The sequence below is a fragment of the Hyposmocoma kahamanoa genome, unplaced genomic scaffold, assembly GCF_003589595.1.
Source record: "Hyposmocoma kahamanoa isolate Upper Pololo Valley unplaced genomic scaffold, ASM358959v1 117, whole genome shotgun sequence".
Taxonomy (NCBI): domain Eukaryota; kingdom Metazoa; phylum Arthropoda; class Insecta; order Lepidoptera; family Cosmopterigidae; genus Hyposmocoma; species Hyposmocoma kahamanoa.
Genome location: NW_020653397.1, coordinates 1,064,699 through 1,088,472, shown reverse-complemented (window position 1 = coordinate 1,088,472; position 23,774 = coordinate 1,064,699). Strand labels below are relative to the sequence as shown.

At 37.1% G+C, this 23,774-nt stretch overlaps 2 protein-coding genes across 2 annotated transcripts; both read right to left on the bottom strand.

Annotated features, from left to right (window-relative positions):
• Positions 1 to 1,600: 1,600 nt before the first annotated feature.
• LOC113239934 (retinol dehydrogenase 13-like) lies at positions 1,601 to 18,444 on the bottom strand. The gene is made up of 7 exons (XM_026477096.1): positions 18,401 to 18,444; positions 8,769 to 8,844; positions 7,671 to 7,797; positions 5,699 to 5,835; positions 4,417 to 4,573; positions 2,053 to 2,221; positions 1,601 to 1,809 (listed from the first exon to the last, which is right to left on the bottom strand). Exons 2-7 carry the CDS (start codon positions 8,840 to 8,842, stop codon positions 1,601 to 1,603), a joined length of 873 nt encoding a protein of 290 aa, XP_026332881.1. The 5' UTR covers positions 8,843 to 8,844; positions 18,401 to 18,444.
• LOC113239933 (patj homolog) lies at positions 16,053 to 18,233 on the bottom strand. Its single transcript, XM_026477095.1, has one exon. It carries the CDS (start codon positions 18,205 to 18,207, stop codon positions 16,201 to 16,203), a length of 2,007 nt encoding a protein of 668 aa, XP_026332880.1. The 5' UTR covers positions 18,208 to 18,233; the 3' UTR covers positions 16,053 to 16,200.
• Positions 18,445 to 23,774: the final 5,330 nt, after the last annotated feature.

The window sequence follows — 23,774 nt, the reverse complement described above, 5'->3', positions numbered from 1 at the left end:
CGAACTTTTCTAAGTTCATACATACCTAGGTACGCTACATTTAGAACTGTCTTTTAAAAATACGTAAAAAATATGGAAATTATTATTAATTAATAATGGAAATTAGAATAATATTAAACTTAATAATAAGATTAAACTTAAAAATTAAAATATTACATTCTTTCACAATCTATCGATAAAACTGTCAACAACAACAACTACATGACTGTTTAAAATTTTATGAAACCCTGCAAATGTCATTTTAGATATATATTAAGATATGCATAGTAATTTACATGGTAATTTTACACACACGCACACGCGCAAGCATACGCACACGCACACAAACCTATAATTACAAGTATATCAAGCTACATTGACGTATCTTGTTCCGTTACACTGGAGGTGATTTTCGAACAAAAATGTGTAGTCTGATGTGCCGTTGTCCGTACAATAGCCTACTGACAATTTTATTTGTATCTTTCTTTTCAAAATATTGTCTGTTATCTTAAATGCGAGTTTCATTTTGTTAAATAGCACTTACAGTAAAAGGGAATTGTATTATATCCGAAGGTGGGAGCCTGGAGATCTGTCACACAGGTTAACACCTAGTAGGGGCTCCAGTCTCTTACCAAGGCTTTTCTTTTCTTAGTAAAAATTCAAATTAGCTATTTATAAATTTAATATTAAAAAAGGACCTTGATAAGAGACAATAAAGATTACTATTATTCATTCATTCAATCCAAACGATCGATGTTGCCTTACTAAATCTACCATCGATATTACTATGCATATTTTAATTTTTATGTCGTTTAAGCAGTAATTTTGTCTTCAAATCGACTCATCCGAAGAACAGAGTCTGATGTGATTACCTATACAGCGAAAATATATTAAATACATAATCTCGTTATTCAAAATAAGGCCAATCGATAGGTGTTTTCAGAATTTTTATATCTAATTTCGTTTCGGAAATATAAAAACGAACAACAGTCGATCTGATACCCACGGCGAAGAACAACGAACGAAATGTAACAATGTTCTGAAAATAAACAGTCTTACACATACGCCTTTGTTCTACGGATGAGTCTAAATGAAATGTATTTTCTTATTTCACGTAAATAGTAGACTACGTCATCGACGTGCCATTCAACTCTTCAAAAGAGCAGAAAACCAAAAAATTGCAATGGCAGTTTTTTTTATATAATATCAAGTGACGGGACGAACAAGTCATGCGCCTGATGGTAAGCCACACGCCTGTCCACGCTGAGACATAAGTTGACAAGTCCCATGTGCCTGTAATATCACCTTACCCTTCAAAACCGGAACACAGTAACGCTTGGCGGCAGAAATAGGTAAAGTGGCAATATTAATTACCCAGGACAAACTCTTTCACAAGGAGCTCTACTGCTACTAAATATTGAATAGTAGCACTCATTAATTTTTAGCAGAACACCAAACGTACAAAACCCTACCATTGACATTATCGGTGTACAATTGAGATAATTTAAATTTAACAGACTTGGGGATCTAGCCGCGGAACTTAATTATAAATACCCGGTGGGATACCGTGCATAATTTTTCGCTACCCACCGCGGTAGCGGTAGTGAAATAATAGTGTTACTTACACGTAATAATCTCCAGCACATGTATCCATTTTGTCATGCAACGCAGCATGCAAAATAACCTGGGCACCGGTCTTAGGTTTCTTCATGAACGGCCAGAAGATAGGGTAGATTAAAAACCGAGTGACGCTCTTCATCATAGACATATGACGCGTTAACGATGTGTCGGTGAGGCCCGGGTCGACCGCTATCACTGCTACATTGGAATCTGTGAATATTTAGATAGATAAAGCATTTATACAGCACGTTTGATCACAGCATTACATATAACAAGAAAAGGGTGCTTGATCCCTAGGGATACCTGGTCGTCTCATTAGTGATCCCTGGGGATCAAGCACCCTTTTCTTGTTATATTTATTTTTATTGTTATTGTCAGTCTAGATTCCCAAGATGTGTACATTTTTAAAATTTGCAACATGATGATACGGTCGTGTGAAATAGCGTTACTCACCTAGTAACCGCCTTCCTAGCTCTCTCGCGAAAAGCACGTTAGCCAGCTTGCTCTGCGCGTACGCCGACGTTTTGTCCTTCGTCTGCGTCATGTTAAGGTCTTGCTTGTTGATTTTCCCGCGGTAGTGCGCGCTGGCAGCAACTATTACCACTCTGCTGGGGGCTGAAGCCTAAGAACGAATACGTAATATAAACAAGGTTGGCATCTGATTGGTTGGTTCCTTTTCTTTTTATTCTAGAGCATTGTTTTTGTCGGCGTGACTTCTTCTGACAGTTTCCGCAGTGAACTTTTTTGACATATAATAATATTTATCCTATTTAAATCACAATAAAATTAAAAAGTTCATAAGTCAAGTCGATACAATTTAATTTATAATTCATTCGTTAAAATTTAATAAAACATTATATTTGAAGAAAAAAAAAGACAAAAACAAGAAATAAGCACTCTTAACGAATGTCCTAAATTAAATTATGATGTCCAAAAATTAATTATAGATATGTCATTAACCAAAGCAGTGTATTACTAATGTCAATAATAATAAAGATCGTAATCCTACATTGTCATGTCATGCAAGCATTTCTAAAGTGAACAGTTATTGCTATTTATGCAATTATTGTTTGAACACTAACAAATTCATCAATTGTATAATAAGTTTCATGTATTAGTAGTTTTTAGTCTCTTTGTAAATGATGAAGTGTGTAAAGAGCATTTTACTGTGTACGTAGAATAATATCAACGGCGGGTAGATTTTTGCAGTTCATAGCGGCCATAGGCGGCCATGTTATTGACGCTGCTTTTGTCAAATCTATTGTTTATTTTTCAGTCAATAAAGACAAATCGACTCATCCGTAGAACAAAGGCGTATGTGTAAGACTGTTTATTCTCAGAACATTGTACATTTCGTTCGTTGTTCTTCGCTGTGGGTATCAGATCGACTGTTGTTCGATTTTATATTTCCGAAACGAAATAAGAAATAAAAATTCTGACAACACCTATGGATTGGCCTTATTTTCAATAACAAGATTATGTATTTATCATATTTTCGCTGTATAATCACATCAGACTCTGTTCTTCGGATGAGTCGAAATCATCATGGCAAGTTATAGCGTCGAGCAACACGTGCAAATGATAAAAAAATATTATCAAAATGAGTGTTCTCTTATGGCTTAAGACTTACTCTGGTTCTCCTGAATACTTTCACGGACAACGGCATTGTTTTCGGCAGATCTTGCGTTTCGTTGACGTACCGCGTGTTGGTTGATGGTTCACTGAACTTGTCGACTTGAATTTGGCTGGGACGGACGACCACGTAACCGTAACGGGCGCAATGCGCGCATCGTCGCCACAATAGAACACCCATTATGATAATAATTTTTTACCATTTGCACGTGTTGTTCGACGCTGTAACTTGCCATAATGATTTGTCTTTAGTGTCCGAAAAATAAATAACAGATTTGACAAAAGCAGCCTCAACAACATGGCCGCTATGAACTGTCAAAAATCTACATACCCTTAATGGAAAGCCCTTTACTGTGACGATGCGACCTCTTCCATCGTCATCCCACCTCTTTATCACCTTTCTCTGGTTCCTGGCCACTTATTTTGAATCGTTTTTTTTTATTCCTTTTTAATCCCTTTTTTTACAGGTACACACAAGAGTCACTGAATGCAATGCGTGTACAGTACAACGACGCGTTCAGGGTTCTGTTGCGGCTGCCGCGACACTGTAGTGCGTCCGGGATGTTCGCGGATGCGAGGGTTGACGGCTTCGAAGCGACGTTGCGCAAGCGCTGCGCCGCGACAATGCGTAGGGTGCGCGGCAGCTGCCACAAACTCTTCACAGTTGTTGCACACAGATGGGACAGTGGACTGCTAAGGCACTGGTCCTGTCTTAATTTAAGTTTACGTACTAATATAGTCGTTTAAGTTTTTGCTGTAATACTAACATTTTTTATGGATCTTATTGTAGTCCGAAATAAATGCATTTTATTTTATTTTTTTATTCATTCTTACTTTGTTTCGTTCCGTCTTCACTCTCTGCTTATTCTCTGAAGCGAGCACTTCCTCGCCTTCACCGCTAATTTTGATCCGTTTCCAAGTTTCCACTTTAAATCATGTGCCTATATAATACCACTAAAATCTAGTAATATTTCTAAAATACGGCCCTTTCGGGATACGTTTACTATCTCACAATTTATAGTATTTAAATAGGGAGTGTTTTTTAATATTGTTCCTGTTTTTTTTTATACCATTCTTTTGTTACATCCCTTTCTTTCACCTTTATCGTATACAATAAATTTATGTGACCGAGTAATCTATTTTATTGCTCCCTATTGGCGGTTTACAACCCTTTCACTACTATACCTTCAAGGTGTCCAAGAGCAAGTTCGTGAGCAGGAAGTGTCCGAGGTGGTTCACACCAAGCTGGGGCTCGAAGCCGTCGCGGGTCAGCGGCTCTGGAGGCTCCATTACGCCCGCGTTGTTTACTAGGACGTGTAGTTTTGGCTCTTCGCTTTTGAACCTGAGAATTACGTTAATTTAAAATTACATTGAAAACGAAAATGACTTGTTAGGCTCAATATACATTATACATAGATATGATACGGTAGGTGAGGAAATTCCTGAGATTGTGAGAGAATTCTTTTGTTTTGAACGAGTTTTTTGGCTAGTATCTACTTCGTACGTCATACAATTGGTATAAAGTTAATTGTGCTGTGTATTATTTAGTTTATAAGAAGCTGTGATAGTATAATGATTTGACCTAGTTTAAAGTAGCAGTAGAGCCCTTTGTGAAAGAGTTTGTCCGGGGAAGCACTGCTACCTTACCTATTTCGAGCCGTTACCGGTGAAATTATAGGCACATGGGACTTGTCAACTTATGTCTTAGGGTGACAGGCACAGTGGCAGTGCCAGGTCTTTGCGATTTGAAGCTCTAAGTGGCCCTGCAACTGTTATGGACAGGCGTGTAACTTCCACCAGGCACACGACTTGTTCGTTCCGTCACTTGATATTATAAAAAAACTCGCCTCTCAAGCAGAGGGCGTGAGGTCGACTCCGGACTCGCACGTGAAATTTAAGTATCATGAGCTTTTCGGTGAAGAAGAACATCGTGACTGCCCGTCGAAGAACATTCACAGTCCGCGGAAAACGTGTGAACTCCACAGCGTGGCGGAATATAGCCTAAGTCCTCGCCTGAGAGGAGACCCGTGCCCAGCAGTGGGACGTATAAATGGGTTGATGACTATTTCGTTACAAAAATTCGCTTTTATTCCATGCTGAAGCGAATTTTTTAACGATATTGTTAGCATAGCGAACGTTAGCATTCTCGAGCATGCATGAGAATTCTGCGGAAGATGCTAGCATACGATGATAATCTTGACATTCAAACGGTTAGTACGGGTTCGATGTCTGGCAAGACATTTTTCAGCGACAAGTCCCAAACGTAATCAACTTTATATATAAATAATTTTTCAAATAAAAAACAATTCAAATGCGAGTATCTCGAAAATTGCAAAATGAAAATGCAGTAGTTATGACGAGGAGACCAGTACATGGGGGCATACAATTATTCCTTAACGTTAGACGCCGAGATCCTCTCAAGGCCCCTGAGCTTGTATGAAAGAAATATATTTAATAAAAAACTTACATGGCAACAAAGTCACGGACAGAAGCAAGCGACGCGAGATCGCAAGGACGGCAATATACGAACTTGTTCTTCGTCTCTAAGACGATATCACGACGCACCTCTTCGCACTTCTCTAAGTCACGACATGCCATGAATACCTGTCAACAGGTATTAGAAAGTGTGTCCTATAGTAATAATAATAACGCACACACTCAACATAGCCCCGCATTAGGGAGACCCTGTATCGCGGGTGCCATGGACACACACATAGGGTCGTATTCCAGAACTCTACTCAATACTCAAGTCAGGACTTGAGTATTGCAGTGAGCACTGAAAATCATGCTCAAGTCCTTGCCATTAGGGTCGTATTTCCAGTGCTTGAAATCAAGTGAAATCAAGCAAGTCTGCTCAAGTCCTGACTTGAGCATTGAGTAGAGTTCTGGAATACGGCCCATAGACAATCACAAATTACACCCAAACTCACGAGAGAAATAAATGTAGGCCATACAAATATTTCTCCCGGCCCGGGAATCGAACCTGGAACCCCTGCGTGGCAGTCCGGCGTGGTAACCGATCGGCCACGGAGGCTGTTATCGCCGTTTTTTTTTATCAATAATAGCTTGGCCACGATTTCACCTATGTTAAGCGACGATGGTACGCGTTTGCCTAAAAAATACCTGATATAATTATTAATACAAAGATCGAACAATCAGAAAAAAATCCTCGAAGATCGAAGGAATGACGTCTTCTAACATACCGTGTCTGAGTAATTTCACATAAAAATAATTGAATATCAATTCAAATACAATGAATAGCGACATCTCTAGCCGGGGCTGGTAGCTGTTAAGGTATCTAACTGGGTGACGAAATATCATAATATTTCACATAGATGGCGCTACGGCTAAGTAAAGTCGTTGAAAAACCAAATACAAAGATACGACGCAAGCACATATAAGAATTCGTGAGGACCGCTGGTTCGTTCTGTGGCTTAGTTGGTATAGCGCTTGACACGGTATGCTAGGAGACGTTCGAATCCGGCCGGATCGAAGGAATTTTTTCTAGTTGTCCGATCTTTGTATTAATAATTATAACAAACTAGTGGAGTAAATTCACATAAAAATAATTGAATATCAATTCACTATAGCCTTGAATAGCCCCAAACTGTACTTTTCAGGAAACACAGATGCCGATTGTAGACTATTCAGCAAAGTTAGAGCGAATGGGTGGTATATCAACGACATAAGGATGGAGTGTTCCGGATCTGTAGCAATCAAGCCTATTTCTTGTGGACGTTACCATCTCACGTGGTCGGGAGTCATTAAAGCCGAAATAGAGAAACGTCGTAAGTATCTGGAACTGCCACCTCCGTCTAAAAATTCTAAAATTTTTGTTTTAAACCGTGGGAGATTAGATAATATCAGGTAAAGAGTTAGAGAATGGAAATTAAATAAATGTGAAGTTAATAAATAATAATATACAATAAAATAGACTGGCTCAGAGAAAGTACGAAGGTTAGTAAAAGTGAAAGAAATTAAAAAAATTGTTCCTAAGTGATGTAATGTTTTAGTGAAATAAATATTATGATTCGAAATACCTAGTATTATTTACAAAGACAGTGTTACTTTAGAAAATTAGCTAGTATTTAATGTAACTTAATTAATGAAGAATTAACTAGAATAGATATACATACAGGTAATGTAAAAGAACGTTGCCAACAACCTGATGCCCAGGTTGGCAAGGTCTTTAAAATAAGTATAAATTGTATATCTGTGGAGAAAATTAAAAAAAAATAACTGCACGTAACTGGATACAGTTTACGCCCTTTTCTCATCGGGGTAGGCAAAAACCAGTGTCGAGGGAATATTTATAAAACAGCATTCTCCGAACGTTTTGTTTTGTGACTTAACAAATACCACCCATCCTTGGCGACATTCCGCATGCTCACTAAGTGACAACATTAAAAATTTTGGGAAACTTTTATATGAATGCCCACCTTAGCACCTCGCTTGGCAAACTCCCAAGCCACTTCTTTGCCTATGCCAGTATTAGCCCCTGTCACTATGACCGTCTTGCCATCCGCGCGGACGCTGTGGTCGAACGCTGGCCCGCCGTACATATCTCTGCGAGAATACCAAGTCAATTATTAATAACTTTGAAACAGCTACCGAAACAATGAATTTATTGCAAATCAAATTTCCCGATCGCATAATTTCACGAAATGCAGCCGTTAAGTGGCCAGCTCGGTCATGTGATTTAACGCCGCTGGATTAATTTTATGGGTTTATATTAAAGACAGAGTCTACCATTTTGTCAAAAAGTGATTAAAAACTTTGATGAAAGAATCGACACCTGTAACTGTGGTCGTGGTGGACATTTATCGGATACCATTATCTATAAACGGATCTACTTCATTAAAATGATTATTATAGCCCCTGACTAATCTGGTCAGTACAGCTATTTTTGCCATAATTTGTAGAATGAAACGGTACTTGAAACAAAGAAGTGTGTCTAGTGCTTCGCGCAGATACTCCTAGGCTTAGAATAATAACGGATAGAATGATAGTTTCATATCAAACGAACTGTCACAAGTGAGGCAAAAATCAAATTCATGTAGGCTAGTTTTAGTAGTAGGTTAATTTTCGGTTTTAGTGAATATTTATATAAAAATACAAGTTGAAACGCGTTACTTCCTTGTGGAATGTGATGTTAGTATCTATTTTATGTTTGTCTGACGTATTTTTACACTCATTTACCGCACATTTACTCATTTTTAGGTAAAATTCTGGAGCTGTTCGCGTTGCAAGTTGATCTTGAGCACTGAAGGCCCGCCCGCTCGTGTAGGCGCTTCAATCTGCCTCACTTAGCGTGTGCGGACTAGGTTTCTATGCGTTATTATTCTAAGTCTAAATGTATTGTTTTATTTTGATTAACAAAACAAAGTTCTTGTTGAAAAACCCTTTAGAATATCGTTACATAAACTCGCTTCAACAAAACAAAATTCACTTCCATTTCGTTCCGCCGCAATATAAATTGAGCCTTATTATTACAATATTGCAATTACAATATTGTAAATGTGGTGATATTTACGTACTTGAATATGCAAACTGCGCCGGCGCTTGCGACCACCGCACTGACCACGGTGATAGGAAAATTCGGCACCCACATTTCTGCAGCACAAATAAACAAACTTTTATTAGAGTGGCTTGAAGCACTATAAATCCTCAAATACTATACACAGTAACTCACCTTGTTTGCATAGAATTAAATAAAAATTTGGTATTATTATATACCTAAATAATTGATTAGTTAATTTAATTCTTAGGTTTTCGCGATTGTTACACATAGGAAATGAAACTATTTTTCCGGATTTAAATCGCGTATATTTGTTTTTTCATTATACATTCAATGAAGTTTGACAAACCCCAGGTGCTTGCAAAAGAAGTCCGTTATCTACCCAGGATGCTGCGAGAGGCCATTGAAATTGAAAAACATCCTAATTTCAACAGGGAAGATGGTTTCTCCGTACCACCAGTTTGGGATCCAGTATTTTCTCTAATGAAAAATTCCAAACAGACATAAGACTGCAGTACTAATTAATATGTTTTAGTTTATTCTAATTTCTATTAATAATTAATGATAAATTGAACTTAATAAAAATTCATTCAATAAAATAATTTGTAAAACTTAATATAGCGTAAACTGAAATGTTTTCTTTGTAAAATTAAAATAAGGTATTTAATTAATAACTATTGTAACTATAGTGAAAAAATAAGGTGGTTTGCATCATTATTAGACATAACTGGTTGAAGACTGTACCACCTCAGTCAACCGTGACCATGCGACCTGTAAAGGGCCCGAAACGTCGGTTTGTTTGAAAAAAACAAATATACGCGATTTAAATCCGGAAAAATACATAGTTTCATTTCCTAGTTAATTTAATTTATTTTAAAACCAAAAAAGGAGGTCCTCAAATCGACTGTATTTTTTTTTTGTATGTATGTTACGCTATAATTTGTGAACCGATTTTGATGATTCTTTTTTGTTGAAAACAGGGTACCTCAGCAGTGGTCCCATTTAAATTTGAAGAAAATATTCCACCTCAAAGGGTGGCAAACTAGGGGTTGAATCCGGTTACGCCCACTTTCCGGTAACCGAATTCAATCAAACTTGGCAAATAGATGTAACTTTTGCGGTCGGTTTTTTAGTACCTACTCGATAGAGATTATTATGACACCAAAGTGTTGAGATGAACAAGTAATTCGCCTGGAAGCAACACGCCTGTCCGTAGCAGTTGCAGTGCCACTCAGAGCTGCTTTAAATCACAAAGATCTGAGGGTACTACCACGTCATATCTTCTCTGGCCAGCAGATTAAGCTCCGCTGCATAGGCAGTCCGCAGAATACGTGAGCTTACCGATGTTAGTACTGCTAGACTAGTTTACTTTAGTTACTTCCATTGTATAGTCCTACGGGATTCTCATGTGGGATAAAGCGGCAGATATTTAAACCATATTTGTATTGCAAAAACGAGCGATTCGTTCTGTGTACCGTCTAGGCTCTCGGGTTTCTCTCAGAGAAAAGTTTAAGGAGACTGGTATCATGACTGTGGCATCACAGTACATTTAGTCAAATATTTTATATGCCCGTAAAAATATACATAGTTTCAATAAGAAAGAAGATATCCATAATATTAACCTTAGAGCTAAGTCCAATTTCATGGTACCACGATTTTGTTTAACCAAGGTAAACTACTCTTTTATGGGGAACTGTATACGTTTTTACAATAAGATTCCGGAGCATATATTAAGTTTATCATTTCCTAAGTTTAAAAACTACATTAAAAATATTTTGATCGAAAAATCATATTACAAAATTGAAGACTACGTGTTAGATAAAGATGTATGGAAAGGCGACATGGCTCCAGAATCCACACAAATTTGATTTAAAGTGTATTCCATAGCATTTAAGTTTATTTGAAAACAGCAATCCCTAGAGTTTCTTGCTCGTTCTTCTCTGGGAGGTCAGCGTAGTGAACGAGCAGTAGCTTAAATGTGACGTTTTCAAGTGTAAATTTATTTTACCTATGGAATAAATAATCTTTGACTTTGACTTTGTCACCCTGGGACATAAGCTGACAAGTCCCACGTGCCTGGAATTTCATCAACAGTCTCTAGTTTGTATGATGCTCTATTGACGTACCCACATTCATTATAAACTGAGCCTAATGTCCATAGTGTAACAAGTATTTACGTGGTTATCCCATAAATTTGTCAATAATAAAAAATAAAAACAACACGAGTTATTTTATGTTTATATTTCTTTTATCTTTACATGCCGGAGTGTTAGGCTAAGGTGACTGTGTCTTATTGAGTAAGTTAAAGTGCGCAACTAAACACCTTATTATTACTCTCACTAACGTTCAGAATAGTGTGGCAATAAATCAAATAGGCTTTTTATGTATGGATAAGAGGCACAATCAATTTTACATTTCACTTGTAAGTGGGTACTGGGGATGTACTTTCTTCGTCCGAAACAATTACCATCACATAAATAGGTACTTGACAAAATTAAGTATAAAGCTTCATTCGCGTGATTGCATTGTTTAATTAGGTCGAGTATTCGTTAGTTAAGTAATATATTCATAGTTTTGGGTAGTTTTCAGGTTGGAATTCTTAGAATAGATTTTTTTTATAATATCAAGTGACCTAACGGTAAGCTACACGACTGTGACACAGGGTCGTATTCTAGAACTCTACTCAATGCTCAAGTCAGGATTTGAGTATGGTTTAAAACACTCGAAATCATACTCAAGTCCCTGGCATTAGGGTCGTATTTCCAGTGCTTATGTTTCCAGTGCAATCCTGACTTGAGCATTGAGTAGAGTTCTAGAATACGACCCTTAGATCTTTAAATCGCAAAGATCAGAGGGGCACTGCCACTGCGCCCATCACCCGGAGACATAAGTTCACAAGTCCCATGTGCCTGTCACCAGCACCCTTACCCTTCAAAACCGGAACGCACTAATGCTAACATTACTGCTTGGCGGCAGAAATAGGTAAGGTGGCAGTACTTCCCTGGACGAATTCTTTCACAAGGAGCTCTACTGCTGCTGATGAATTAGAAGAATACAATTCAGGTCAGGTTTATTTTGGTGGAAATTCTTATAATCTAATATTAGAGTATTATTATCATGAAATATTAAATGATATATCAGAATACTAAACGTAATGATAATATTCTGTCACATTTAAATAATAAAAATTGACACCAAAATCAACCTGACCTGAAACTAACATGAAAATTACCCTTTTAATCAATTTAATGATCAACCCATTTATACGTCCCACTGGTGAGCACGGGTCACCTCTCAAGCCAGTGTTTAGGCCATAGTCCGCTACTGGGTTGGTAACATCACAAGTTTTACGAGGGTTGTGAAGGTTTTTCAACGTGCAAGTTTCATCATTAAGTTTTCTGAAAAACTCACAGTAAATTTCAAATTAAATTTCGTACGGTAAATTCCCCGCATCTGAACCCACGATCTGTGCTTGAAAGTCGATAGGTCAAACCACTAAGCTACCGCGGCATAATTTCAATTTAGTGCTGATTAACTTAGTTAATAATATTCGTTATTGGAATTAGTGACTGATATAAAAAAAATGTAAAACACAGCGCCAAGTTGACAATTGAACCTTTTATCCAAACACACTTTCGGGAGGCCAAAGAAAAGTTGCAAATAATCATCTTAATATTTTGTTAATATTATTTTGTACAATACTATCACAATATATAACAGTTTGTCCTGTTTAACACTTCAGTCTGTCTGAACGGAAGCTTACAGAAAATCAAATCTCACTTATGCACAGCTAATTTTTACAGTATACATCATTTAACTAAAAAATATATCATTTAAAGCATGTAATGGCATAATATGAGCGTTTTGACTAAAAGCAGGGCGTTTTATAAAAATAGTTATTTCATAAAACAATGAAAATTTTATTCTATTTTGTATAATATTTTTTTTACAAACAAAACTATTTGTATCTTATAAGTACGCAAACGAACATAGATAATGGAATATAAAAAGCTATGCGAGTTTCTTATTTGTATATAAAATTATATTTAGTTAATACTTGGGATTCGGTTTTACTAAGGACGTGGTGTTGTGGTGTTCTTTTTGCAAAAAAAAATCAACGTAAAGTCTGAATACAAGAAACCGAACTTGGCTTTACGCACTGCTGTGTTCATGGACAGTATGTTAAATAGTACTGGCAAAAATATAACTATTTTCTTTGTGTCGTATATATTGATTCAATATAAGTAGTTCAATGTAAATCATTGAATTTAGTCAGTACGTTGTTGATACTTCTTTATGGAGAAGCAGTGCGCGGCAACTACATAGAAAGCACTAGGAAATCACACTGTAAAGATGATTTTTTGGAGGCGAGACGGGACGAGAATGTTTATTATTAATAATATTTATACCGGGCCTATTTCCACGAACAATTGTCAATAATAAGTCGCGCGAGCCACCGCGACTTCGCGCTGTGGTTGTGGATAGTGAAGGCTTAGTGCAATTCAGTTCGTCTAGCGATAAACAGGCGGCTGAAGTAACATGTCCCGTAAATTATTATTATTAAATATGTTAACGGAAGAAGAATCAAATGAAGCTATCTTTTTTTTTCAATCTCAGAGCGTAGGTACCACACAACCTCGCGATTGATATTATTAGAGCACTCGCGAGAAATCGTGTTTCCGTTACAGAGCATAATACTGTATGTAGGCAGCAATATGGTTTAATATCACATCAACTAATATTTTAATTCTCGCTTCGCCCATCCTCGTGAATTCAGACCATTTCCACCGAAGATGCAAGATGAATTGAAATTTTGGCTCACAAATTTCAATCCTTGTCTCGCCTCGCCGGTGGAAAGGCACCTGTAGTTGGTTTTTTGAGATCCATATTAGCGAAACAAGGCAACCCATGCTATCACATTTCAACATTTAACGTAACTGTAAACGCCGCTGTTGTCAACAAACGGGGTCAAAATGCTTTTTTTAAGCATTCGCAAAAAAATAATAATAAAACAACTCACCGCATGTTGACTATAGTTAAGTACGTATATGACAAATATTTGGTCAATTTCAACGTGAACGTTAAGAATCTAACTTGCCCATCTAATTTTACAATTTAGTTACGATTTAACTCTACATTGCCACAGCCTGATTTTCTACTCATTTCCAAATTACTGGTAAAAGCAATTTTAGAATACATTTATGTTGATTGGGTGAGAATTGTAATTATATATTTTTTGTTTTTTGATTACAACTCGATGGCTATCTAGAATAGTGGCCTATCTCAATAGCGCCTAATTCATCAGGAAGATGGTTCAAAAATCTTTGCGTTGTTTTTTCTTTTTCAATTCTCCACACCAGTCCAATGTAGTCACATAATTAATTATATTAAAATGTGCCAAACAATCACAAAGTGCCAAATGTCTGGTCTTAAATTTACTCTGGGGCACCACTCAGGACACCCAGACCAGACTGATTTAATAAAATTCATTTCCTAAATTGGTCCTACCGAGGATCGAGCACAGGACCCCCAGGGTCCAGTTCAAATCGTTGGACCACTGAGGTTGTCAAATAATGTTTTAATCAAGTGTGTGATTGTTTTAATCAACGGAAAGCTTGGTGCCTTATTCACAATACAAGTTAGCACATTCTGAATATAACTGTGTAATAGGTAAATAAAACCAACTATTTCAGTTTGTGTCATACACATACTATTTTTCAAAAGTAAACTCTTAATGTTTTGATTGAAAAATAAGTCATATTTATATTTCGAATTAGATTCGTTATTGCCATATCTTGAAACTGGATTAATTGAAGCGAATTCGTTAAAAAAAAATTTGAATTATCACCCAAACAAGTTAAATGTACAATTGTACAATTGAAGTTATTAAGTTATTACAAATTATAATTACAGTTAGCAGTTGAGAGTTCTGCGCAAAAAAGCATTATGATAGTTTAGTGTTAAGTCTTAAATACAAGTAATTTAAAATTGACAGAATCGTTTACTAACTTGAAGTGCACACAGCCAAGTTCTACTCTACATATTATTTAATTTTTTTTTATTTACTTTACTATAGGTCCAATTTTAGTGGAAGTATTTAATGTTAAATTCTACTTGTTTGTGTGCACTTAATTTTTATATGAGTTTTTTAGACACAATTAATGCAATGTAATTACGAAAAATTTGCGTTTTCGAAAAACTTGCGAAGAAAACAATCTAAACAACAACCATTGTTAGTAACTAAAATTTAGTAAATATTTATTTATTTATAATCATAACATTCATATCACATGTGCTCATCTAATTATTCAGTGCACTTTTTACTGTATATACACAACACATATTACACTTAAAACTACTAAAAATTATGTTACTTCCAAAAATGGCTATTTTTCACTAGAGAGCACAAATAAATTGCAATTTTTGTAGCAATATTACAATTTGATTATTCTATCGTATCTACTGGTATAACATATCTAAGGATTCGAAGGGATTGCTGTACAAAATTACTTTCCACTGTGCTTGGACGATATCAATAATTTATTTTAGAATATTATTCCTTAGACTGTTTTTTACAGTAGATATCACACAATATATTTAAAATAAACACAATATTTTACAAAAAATTCTAAACGAATTTAAAAATGGCAAGAACTCAATTCACAGTCAGGTCCACGGTTTTAACAATTTTTTGATATAAATGACTTTATAAGATACAAAAAGTCATCTTACTTTTATTATACGTAAAAGTTACATTCGTTAATTGCTCCCTTAGGTAAATATCTACAGGTTGTGATAGGTTACTCTATGTTTACTAAAAAAAACCTTATTTTACATTAAAATGTTTTGGAGTATATTATGATACTTGTGTAAACATTTCATTTTTCAATACTTTTAAGTTTGTGCAATTGCTATGCATTACATCCACATTCATTACAGGTACATCTGCACCTCTTTATAAACAACTGCTTATAGTCTTACTTATCAAAATTGAAAAATGGAACATTACTAATGCAATTTCAAATTATGAATGAAAATTTATTTTAATAGGTTTGTTAACTTGGCCCATACACTGCCGTGCGTCCATGTTTTAAATTTAAGCATTATCGTGAGGGATGCGTTAAGACGTGCAATACGAAATGGATGAAATCTTAGGAGTAACTTACATCGTCTAACTAGTAAAGCGTAAATTATTATTGTATCTTAGATCATTGAGCTCTGTCTCGAAAGATAATTTTGTGAGCTGGTGTTGGCTAAAGAACTTGGCCCTTATTGTAGGACAGAAGTTTGTTTCTTTTTTTACATAAAAGTAGCTTATAGCCAGCACCTCAGGCTTGACACATATCTAACGCCGTGTCACGCTCGATATGTTCACCCTAAGCTCAGTACAGTAAGCGTAAAGATATGACTTGTAATTTTGACTAGCACAGGTATCATCACGCAAGTTAGGTTTAACTTGGCTTGTTCAGAGTTGTCGTGCTCTTGGATTTGGAGTTGGGATCTTGAGGTGCCAAAGGCCGGGCTATACCCACCTTTACCACCCCTCTTGGAGCACCTTTCAATGCTTGGACTGCTTGGTCTAATGTTGCGTTTCTTATACTAATTCCATTAACGGACATCACCCTGTCGCCAGGCGCAATCTGTCCGTTTTTCTCAGCAACACCACCAGGCACCAAGCTTCGCACCACTATCACAGTACCCCTAGGGTCGACAGGGTCTTGATAATCAAGAATGGAGAAACCCAGACCCTGATCCACTTTTAGTAACTCTACAATATCTTCTTTGCTCTGCCACATGGCTAGACCGGAGACACACTCGAGGGAACGAGATCGTCTAGAATGCCCCGAGTGATTGGTGAGAGTTGCAGTGCTGGAAGTGTTGATGGAAGTTTCAGACTGAGCCTTGATAAGTGTAGTCAAGTTATTTAAGCTGCCCGATATTATTTTCCTTGTCTCAAAACCTTCCCGGTCCGGAGCTAAGTTAATAACAGGTCGAGGTCCACTCTCACTGTTGCTGCGTGCACACACTAGCCTAACACGGTTTGGAAGATGCTTCAAAATCGTCACCACTTCAGTGTGAGTTAGTCCATGTAACCTATACTCGTTAGCTTCTAACAATTCATCTCCAGCAATCAAGGTCCCTTGCCGCCCCACTGGGCCGTCTGGAAGTACTGATCTGATATAGTGATGTGGTCTCAACTCTTGTCCACCTTCAACATCAACTGTGCCTTCAAGACTGATGCCAAGGCCTTCTAGTTTTCGGACTTCAGCAACTATTATCTGTTTATCAGGACCAACTTCACTATCCCACCGTTTCTTTAATTCCTCCTCATCAACAGCCAAAATTTCATCAAGTCTCTTGTCTAACTCCTCTTGAGTGGGTTCATTCACATCATTATCACCAACTTCAAGGACACCAGAATCAATGGTAGTATTAGACTCAGGCTCAGGTTCTATCTCCGTAGTACTATTATCAGCTTGGGAAGGCACTGGGAACCAGGAAAGGGTTGTAGTTGACGAAGTTGGCGATGACGGCCGTTCCTCATTGAATATCGCAAGCTGCAGCTGTTCAAACTTTGGACCTCTTAAATACCTCTCTAACACTAAATGGACAGAAATGTCCGTGTTTCTCAATATCTCAACAGCTTGCGGATTACTTTTTTCAGCTAAAGATATCCCATCCACTTCAATTATTCTATCATTTATCTTAATTTTACCACTCTGTTCAGCACTGCTGCCTTCTATAATGCTTTTCACAAATATCCCAGAGAGTTCCTCTTTCTCACAAACATAACCAGCTACTGTGATCCCTAAACCATACACATTTTTATTCAAATCTACGTGAATGACTTCTACTTCAGGCCGGTCAGGTATTTCTAGCGGTACTGTAATAGTGATAGTTGGAGAAACTGACTCTGCAACTATGGGATGGTCAGGGATCTGCTGAGGATTTTCACCGATTATGCTGACAGCTGCAGCTACATAGTTATCAGTATCGCCATTCTGACCATTGATGTATTCTTCATTGTAACACTGGGATAAGTCATAGACAGCTCCGTAGCCGCTTTCAATGAGGTGCCTGTCAAGTAGTTCTGGGTCTGCTAGAAGTTTAGTGGGCACAAGGGCCGTGCCGGGGAGAGGTGGTCGTAGGGCAGCCGCGGGATCAGCGGGGCGCGCTACCAGCAGCCGCACAGCGGGGCCTGCCTGCCGCAGTACTGACGCCACCTGTTCTGACGTGAAGCCGCGCAGGTTCACAGAACCCACCTGCAGGACGTGGTCGCCGCTCTGTAACCTGCCGTCCTTGTCTGCTACGCCGCCAGGAAGTACGTATTTGATCACGACTCCGGTACTGCGTCCACCGACAAGGTTGAATCCCAAGCCGTTACCGTCGTTGGTCAGGTCGACGACTTCCACCTGCGCCCACTCGGTACTCAGAACCATCGCGGTCTGCAACACCATCAGGGCACTCCCGACGTTACGTGATGCACGCACCCTCACCTCCACACAGGTTATGGCCCCCACACGACCACATTTTTCGGTCACTCGCGACGGTTTCCACTCGATTAGTTTCGCACAATCATAAAAAACTAAATATACGTTGGAACTAACGTAAAAATTGTGTAAAATAAGTATAAAAATGACATTTACATACTTGCTGAAAAGCAGACAGCGAGAATGTGACCAGCTCCCGGCAGGGGTTCCCGATGAATAAAATACTTTGGCAATAACAAACTGTCACATTCTCAATTATTGTATATTTTTTTCGATATTTAGGAGAAGAAATATAATTAGCTAAACTTTTGTAACGTACTTTATTGAGGAACACTGTACTTTTACTTTTTTTAGTTTTGAAAATTACCTTTGAACCACCATTCACGTAGTGCTATAGCTTTTCTTACCCCTCAATAGGTGGCACTGGCATGCTGAGAGATTATTTTTAACTACACCATCTGGCGTTTAGTAGCGGTACTATTTTAAACACACATGTGCCAACTAATATTTTGAAATTTCCATAGGTGGCGTTTTATTAATTTGTTATAACTTTGGTTCTAGTTGTATCAATATATGGTGATGTGGTACGTAAATCAAAACGTCATGAAACACGACGTCTGACTAATAACACAACCATAATAATATTAATTCGTGTATTTCAATTTCAATTTCAATCGTTTATTGCATATCACATTACAAATTTAAGATGGAACATTAATTGATGGTATACATATGACGCCCTGCAAGGGCACAGCAACGTCTGAGGGCTAAATTCATAAATCACACTATTTAATTATATTAAATTATTACATTACGATATAATATCACAACATTACGTTATTATATACATTATTACATTGCATTATTCTTAATTAGTAATGGAAAAGAAAACTTACTTTATACAATACGTTAATTTCAATAATTATTAATAAGAGATGTCGAAGTATTTTTATTTGTATTATTATTGTTATTTGTCATCATACGTATCGTCAAAAATTCATGTAAGTCATAATAACATTTATTAACAAGAAATGCCTTCAGGTCTTTAGTAAATTGTGTAAGTCTTTCCAGGTTTTTGATATAATTTGGTATGTGGTATTAAATTCTAATTAACATGGTGTGCGGGCCAGACGTAACTAATTTCATTTTGGAGAAAGGTACTCTAAGTTTGTTTAAGTTTCTGTTATTTCGTTTATCGTTCGTTAGACGTGAATAAAACTGTGGGTGCTTCCTAACAAATTTACATGACTCGAGAATGTAGAGAGAAGTAACGGTCAGTATTTTACACTTAACAAAATGAAGTCTACAAGATTCTATTTGGTCCATATTCGTTATTATCCTTATACACTTTTTTTTGCAGTATGAACACCTTGTCCACATTACAGGAATTTCCCCACAAAATATAACCATACGATAGCATTGAATGCGCGTGTGCATAATAAGCCGCAACGGCGGTTCTATAGTCTGTTACGCGTTTGAGGTGTTGAAGTGCATAAACAAAAGAAGATAGTTTATTAAGTATTTTTTGTATATGTTCCTTCCAATTCAAATGTATATCCAGATCTATTCCTAGCAATGTAGCAGAATTTACAGTTTCTATTTTAGTATTTCTATATTTATACCATATTTGCAATGCTGATTTTTGATAGGACATGGACATGATAAACAAACTACAGTTTGTTTATCATGTCCATTTCTCATTCTAGGTACTAATTGCTCAACGTTTGAACCTTACAATCATGTATTCAGTTGAAAGGAATCAACTGAATATATAATTATAGTTTGTAAGTAGGAAAAAAAACTATTCAGTCATTATAATTTGTTTTATTTCTGAAACGTAGGTCTTGTCTTTTTAATTTATTAACCAAAGATACTTAATAAAATTAACTTTCTATCGTTACAGGTTCTACTGAGGTAATCTTAAACTGACAGTTAACTCTTAAACACCGCGTAACTTAATACATCACAAATTTAGGATTTACATCACATTCATACGTCTATAAGTGTCATAAGAGACGTTTAAGAAAAAAGAAACAATAAATGTATCTTACGCTTTTTTTCCATCCTCTAAGATCTTACGCTACACTATTCGCAAACAAAGAAAGATAGATTACCTATGGATTTTTTTCACAAGGATAAATTCAAGAAATAGCTTTATCCTACAACTGGTGTTCAAAACTTAAAAATTAAGAGAAGAAACAGCTTGATAATCCAAGTTAATAATAAGAATTCTCGAATACTTGAATAGTAACAACAAAATTTTTTTTACAAATCCTTGTCATGACAAACACATACCTATTTGGATTTTGGTAAATTTGGACATATTGGCACGTAGGTACCTTACTTAAAGTTTTTTTACTAGTAAAAAATGGCAATTCGCGTATTTTGCTTAACAATAAAACTGAAACAAAATAAGATATAAAAAAAACTGCATAAAGGGTAGATCTCGTTTTGATGATTCTAATATGATATATAACCAGAAATAGAGACGAAATGTCATTTAATTTGTTTGAAATCTATTCTGCCATATCATTACTGTGACAACTGCGCTCCGATTGGTTAGCCCGAGTTCGAAACAATTGACGGGTGTCGTCAATTGTTTCACTTCAAATTGACCAGTTAACTTGAGCTTTGCTATAATGGACGAAAATTGCAAAATTACATATTTAATATTTAATTACCGATGACATGTGATTCTGTTTGTTTTGTAATTAGATGTTTTGCTGTTTTTCCCACACTACTGAATAGAACAGCATGGCATTGTTAGAGATATTATCTTTATTACAATAAGTACAGAATATTTTTTGGACTATACGGAGACGTACACACAGGTCAGTAGTTGGCCTGTAAATTTCAGTGCAAAGGAGAGTTGATATTTATAAGAGCTGTATCGCTAATGTGTTACCAGGAATATATGGCCCTTATTTCGTCTCTATTTCTGGTTATATACTCGATGTACCTACCTATGTTAATAACTCAATTTTGCTAAAAAATGTCTATTTAATTAGTTTTTTATATAATACTAGATAAGTGACGGAAGGAACAAGTCGTACGCCTGGTGGTAAGCCACTAGGGTTGCCAGATACTGACTTATCATTTCCGGGACAATTTTACTAGGGTAAGGGAGATGCGCCGTCTACTAATAGAACTAATTTGACAGATGACCAACTATCTAATTTGACGGTCATAACATGGCCGTAACATTATTTTCTACCATCTTCTTGTAACCATCTTTTGGGAGTTTTTAATACTAATGGAGTACCTACAAAAATTTTATGTCATTTGCAATTAATATTTCGACATTGACTACAGCGCTGCGTCTGGGCGACTTGTTTTATGAAAAGGACTTTAGTAAGTTTGTAAAAACTTCTAAGTGTTCGAAATACGGGACAGTAAAGTTTAAGTACTGGACACGGGATAAGACGAAAAATTCGTGGATAATCCCGGATACCCCGGCCAACTGGCAAGTCTATAGCGATACGCCAATCCATAACAATTGCAGTGCCTCTCAGAGCTTTAAATCGCAAAGATCTGAGGAGCACTGCCACAGTGCCCGACATAAGTTGACAAGTCTCTTATGCCCGTAATTTCAAAAGCTTCCTTACCCTTCAAAAACGAAAAGCAGTAATGCTCACGCTAGTCTTGGTGGAAGGGGTCCCCCGATCCGGCGGCTAAATCTACGGCGGGGGAAGAAGGCGAGCGTACTGCCTCCTTCGTCTCCCTGGCCTACATCTTCGAAGCGGGTCAGAGAGAGGGTCGTCCTCACTGGAGCGCTTTGCCGCCTACTTCTGCGAGATCACGCTCTCTCAAAAGGAGACCATAGCCTCCCAGCACCTCTCGCTGCCGAGCATTGCGCCCACGATTGTTGCAAACGGGAGATCAGGATGTGCCTCGCCATGTCGACGGGTGCGCCGCATTCATGGTAGACAGGAGTCGTTTCCCGACCCGCCACGCGATGCAGGTACTCCCTAAAGCATCCATGTCCGTTGAGCACCTGCACTAATCCAAAGGACAGAGTCCCGGTTTCGCCGGTTTACCCAGCGGCTCCACAGACGCTGAACCAGCGATTGGATACTCTAAGTCCTCCGCCGGTACCGGTACACTTCCGCCTAAAGTTCCCACCGGGGATCACCCGCGAGACGTGTGGCGGCCGTCCACGATACCGTGCGGGGGTACTGCCCTGGACGAAATATTTCACAAGGAGCTCTACTGCTATTTAAAAAAAATATTGAGTTAAGGAGAACAGTGTGGCTGTGAACAAGGTGGCACCTTTCCATGTGTCCACAAGAATCGCCAAAGTAGCCGAGAATTGCAAAAGACAAAATAATTTATACCTAATAACAGGAGAACAAAGAAAGTAAAAGTGAAGTAGGTAATATAACTTATTCGTAGCTCAGCGACTCCAACCGATGGACCTGTGAGTTTCTCAGAATTTATGTGCGAAATTCTAAGCTATAATTTTTAAATTCGAAAACTATAAGCTTTTCGGTGAAGGCTAACATGGTGATGCACGTCGAAGGAGGTACACAAGTTAGACGGAATGTCACATCTGCTTTAAGTGTGGAGTCTTAGGGGTTTTGTTGTAGATAGCTGTTTTCGTTTTCTTTTTGTGTTTACATTATTTTTATTTCCTTTTTAAATGTTATCTATATGTGTAATTGTTGTAGGTATACGCCTAAATGGTACAAGGTACTGCATAAAAATGTATATAACAAAACAGTGTAAGTTTCTCTATATATCGCACTGCTATTACAATAGTGTCGTAACTCAAAATACGTGAAATTCAAGAGTGTACCATTTCTGAACTTGAAATTTGTTTCTCTATACGTCAATAAAATTGTCATTAGAATATTGTAAGAAACCATTAAAATATATCCACTTAACCCAGAATGAGACACACGTTTTGTGAGCTAGTTCTGGATAAAACAGTCCTTACTCAAAAATATGAAATTATTTTTTACTTTTATTTTAAATATACTTCTAATTGGCAATAGGAGTTGTTTAGATGTCTAATAAATTTTAACCTGTACATAAATTATAATAATATTTCACGGGAACTGAGTAATTAGTTTTTCAGCTATTCTGAATAAATTCACTTTTTGAGTGAATACACTATTATATTAAGAGTGCGAAAAATATCTAATATAAAAGATAAATAAATAAACCCGTGGCGGACTATGGCCTGCAACCTCGCCTGAGAGGAGACCCGTGCCCAGCAGTGGGACGTATGATAATTGGGTTGATAACGATGATGAATGATGACTCCAACCTAACACAATTTAGTTACAACGTTACAACTCGCGACTTAGTTACTAAAATCGGAATTTATATTCATACTCCATGTTTGTAATAAATAAAAATACTTTCTACACCCAACTCGCTACACACCTCGCACCCTGTGTGCGATAATTTGACAGGTTTTTCCCGGAGACATGTTAAAAAATTTTCCCGAAGATGTGACCGTTAATAGCTTTTATTTTTAAAATAAAATAAATATCATGGCTTTAACTCTACATTTAAAATAATATACATGC

Bases quoted from the DNA above. Each gene is read 5' to 3' on its own strand.
- LOC113239934 (XM_026477096.1), bottom strand. From the start codon at position 8,842: ATGTGGGTGCCGAATTTTCCTATCACCGTGGTCAGTGCGGTGGTCGCA. The intron at 4,574-5,698 runs GTAAGTTTTTTA...CGTAATTCTCAG, and splicing joins GTCCGTGACTTTGTTGCCAT to GTTCAAAAGCGAAGAGCCAA. The intron at 1,810-2,052 runs GTGAGTAACGCT...AAATATTCACAG, and splicing joins GCTAGGAAGGCGGTTACTAG to ATTCCAATGTAGCAGTGATA.
- LOC113239933 (XM_026477095.1), bottom strand. From the start codon at position 18,207: ATGGTGTTGCAGACCGCGATGGTTCTGAGTACCGAGTGGGCGCAGGTG.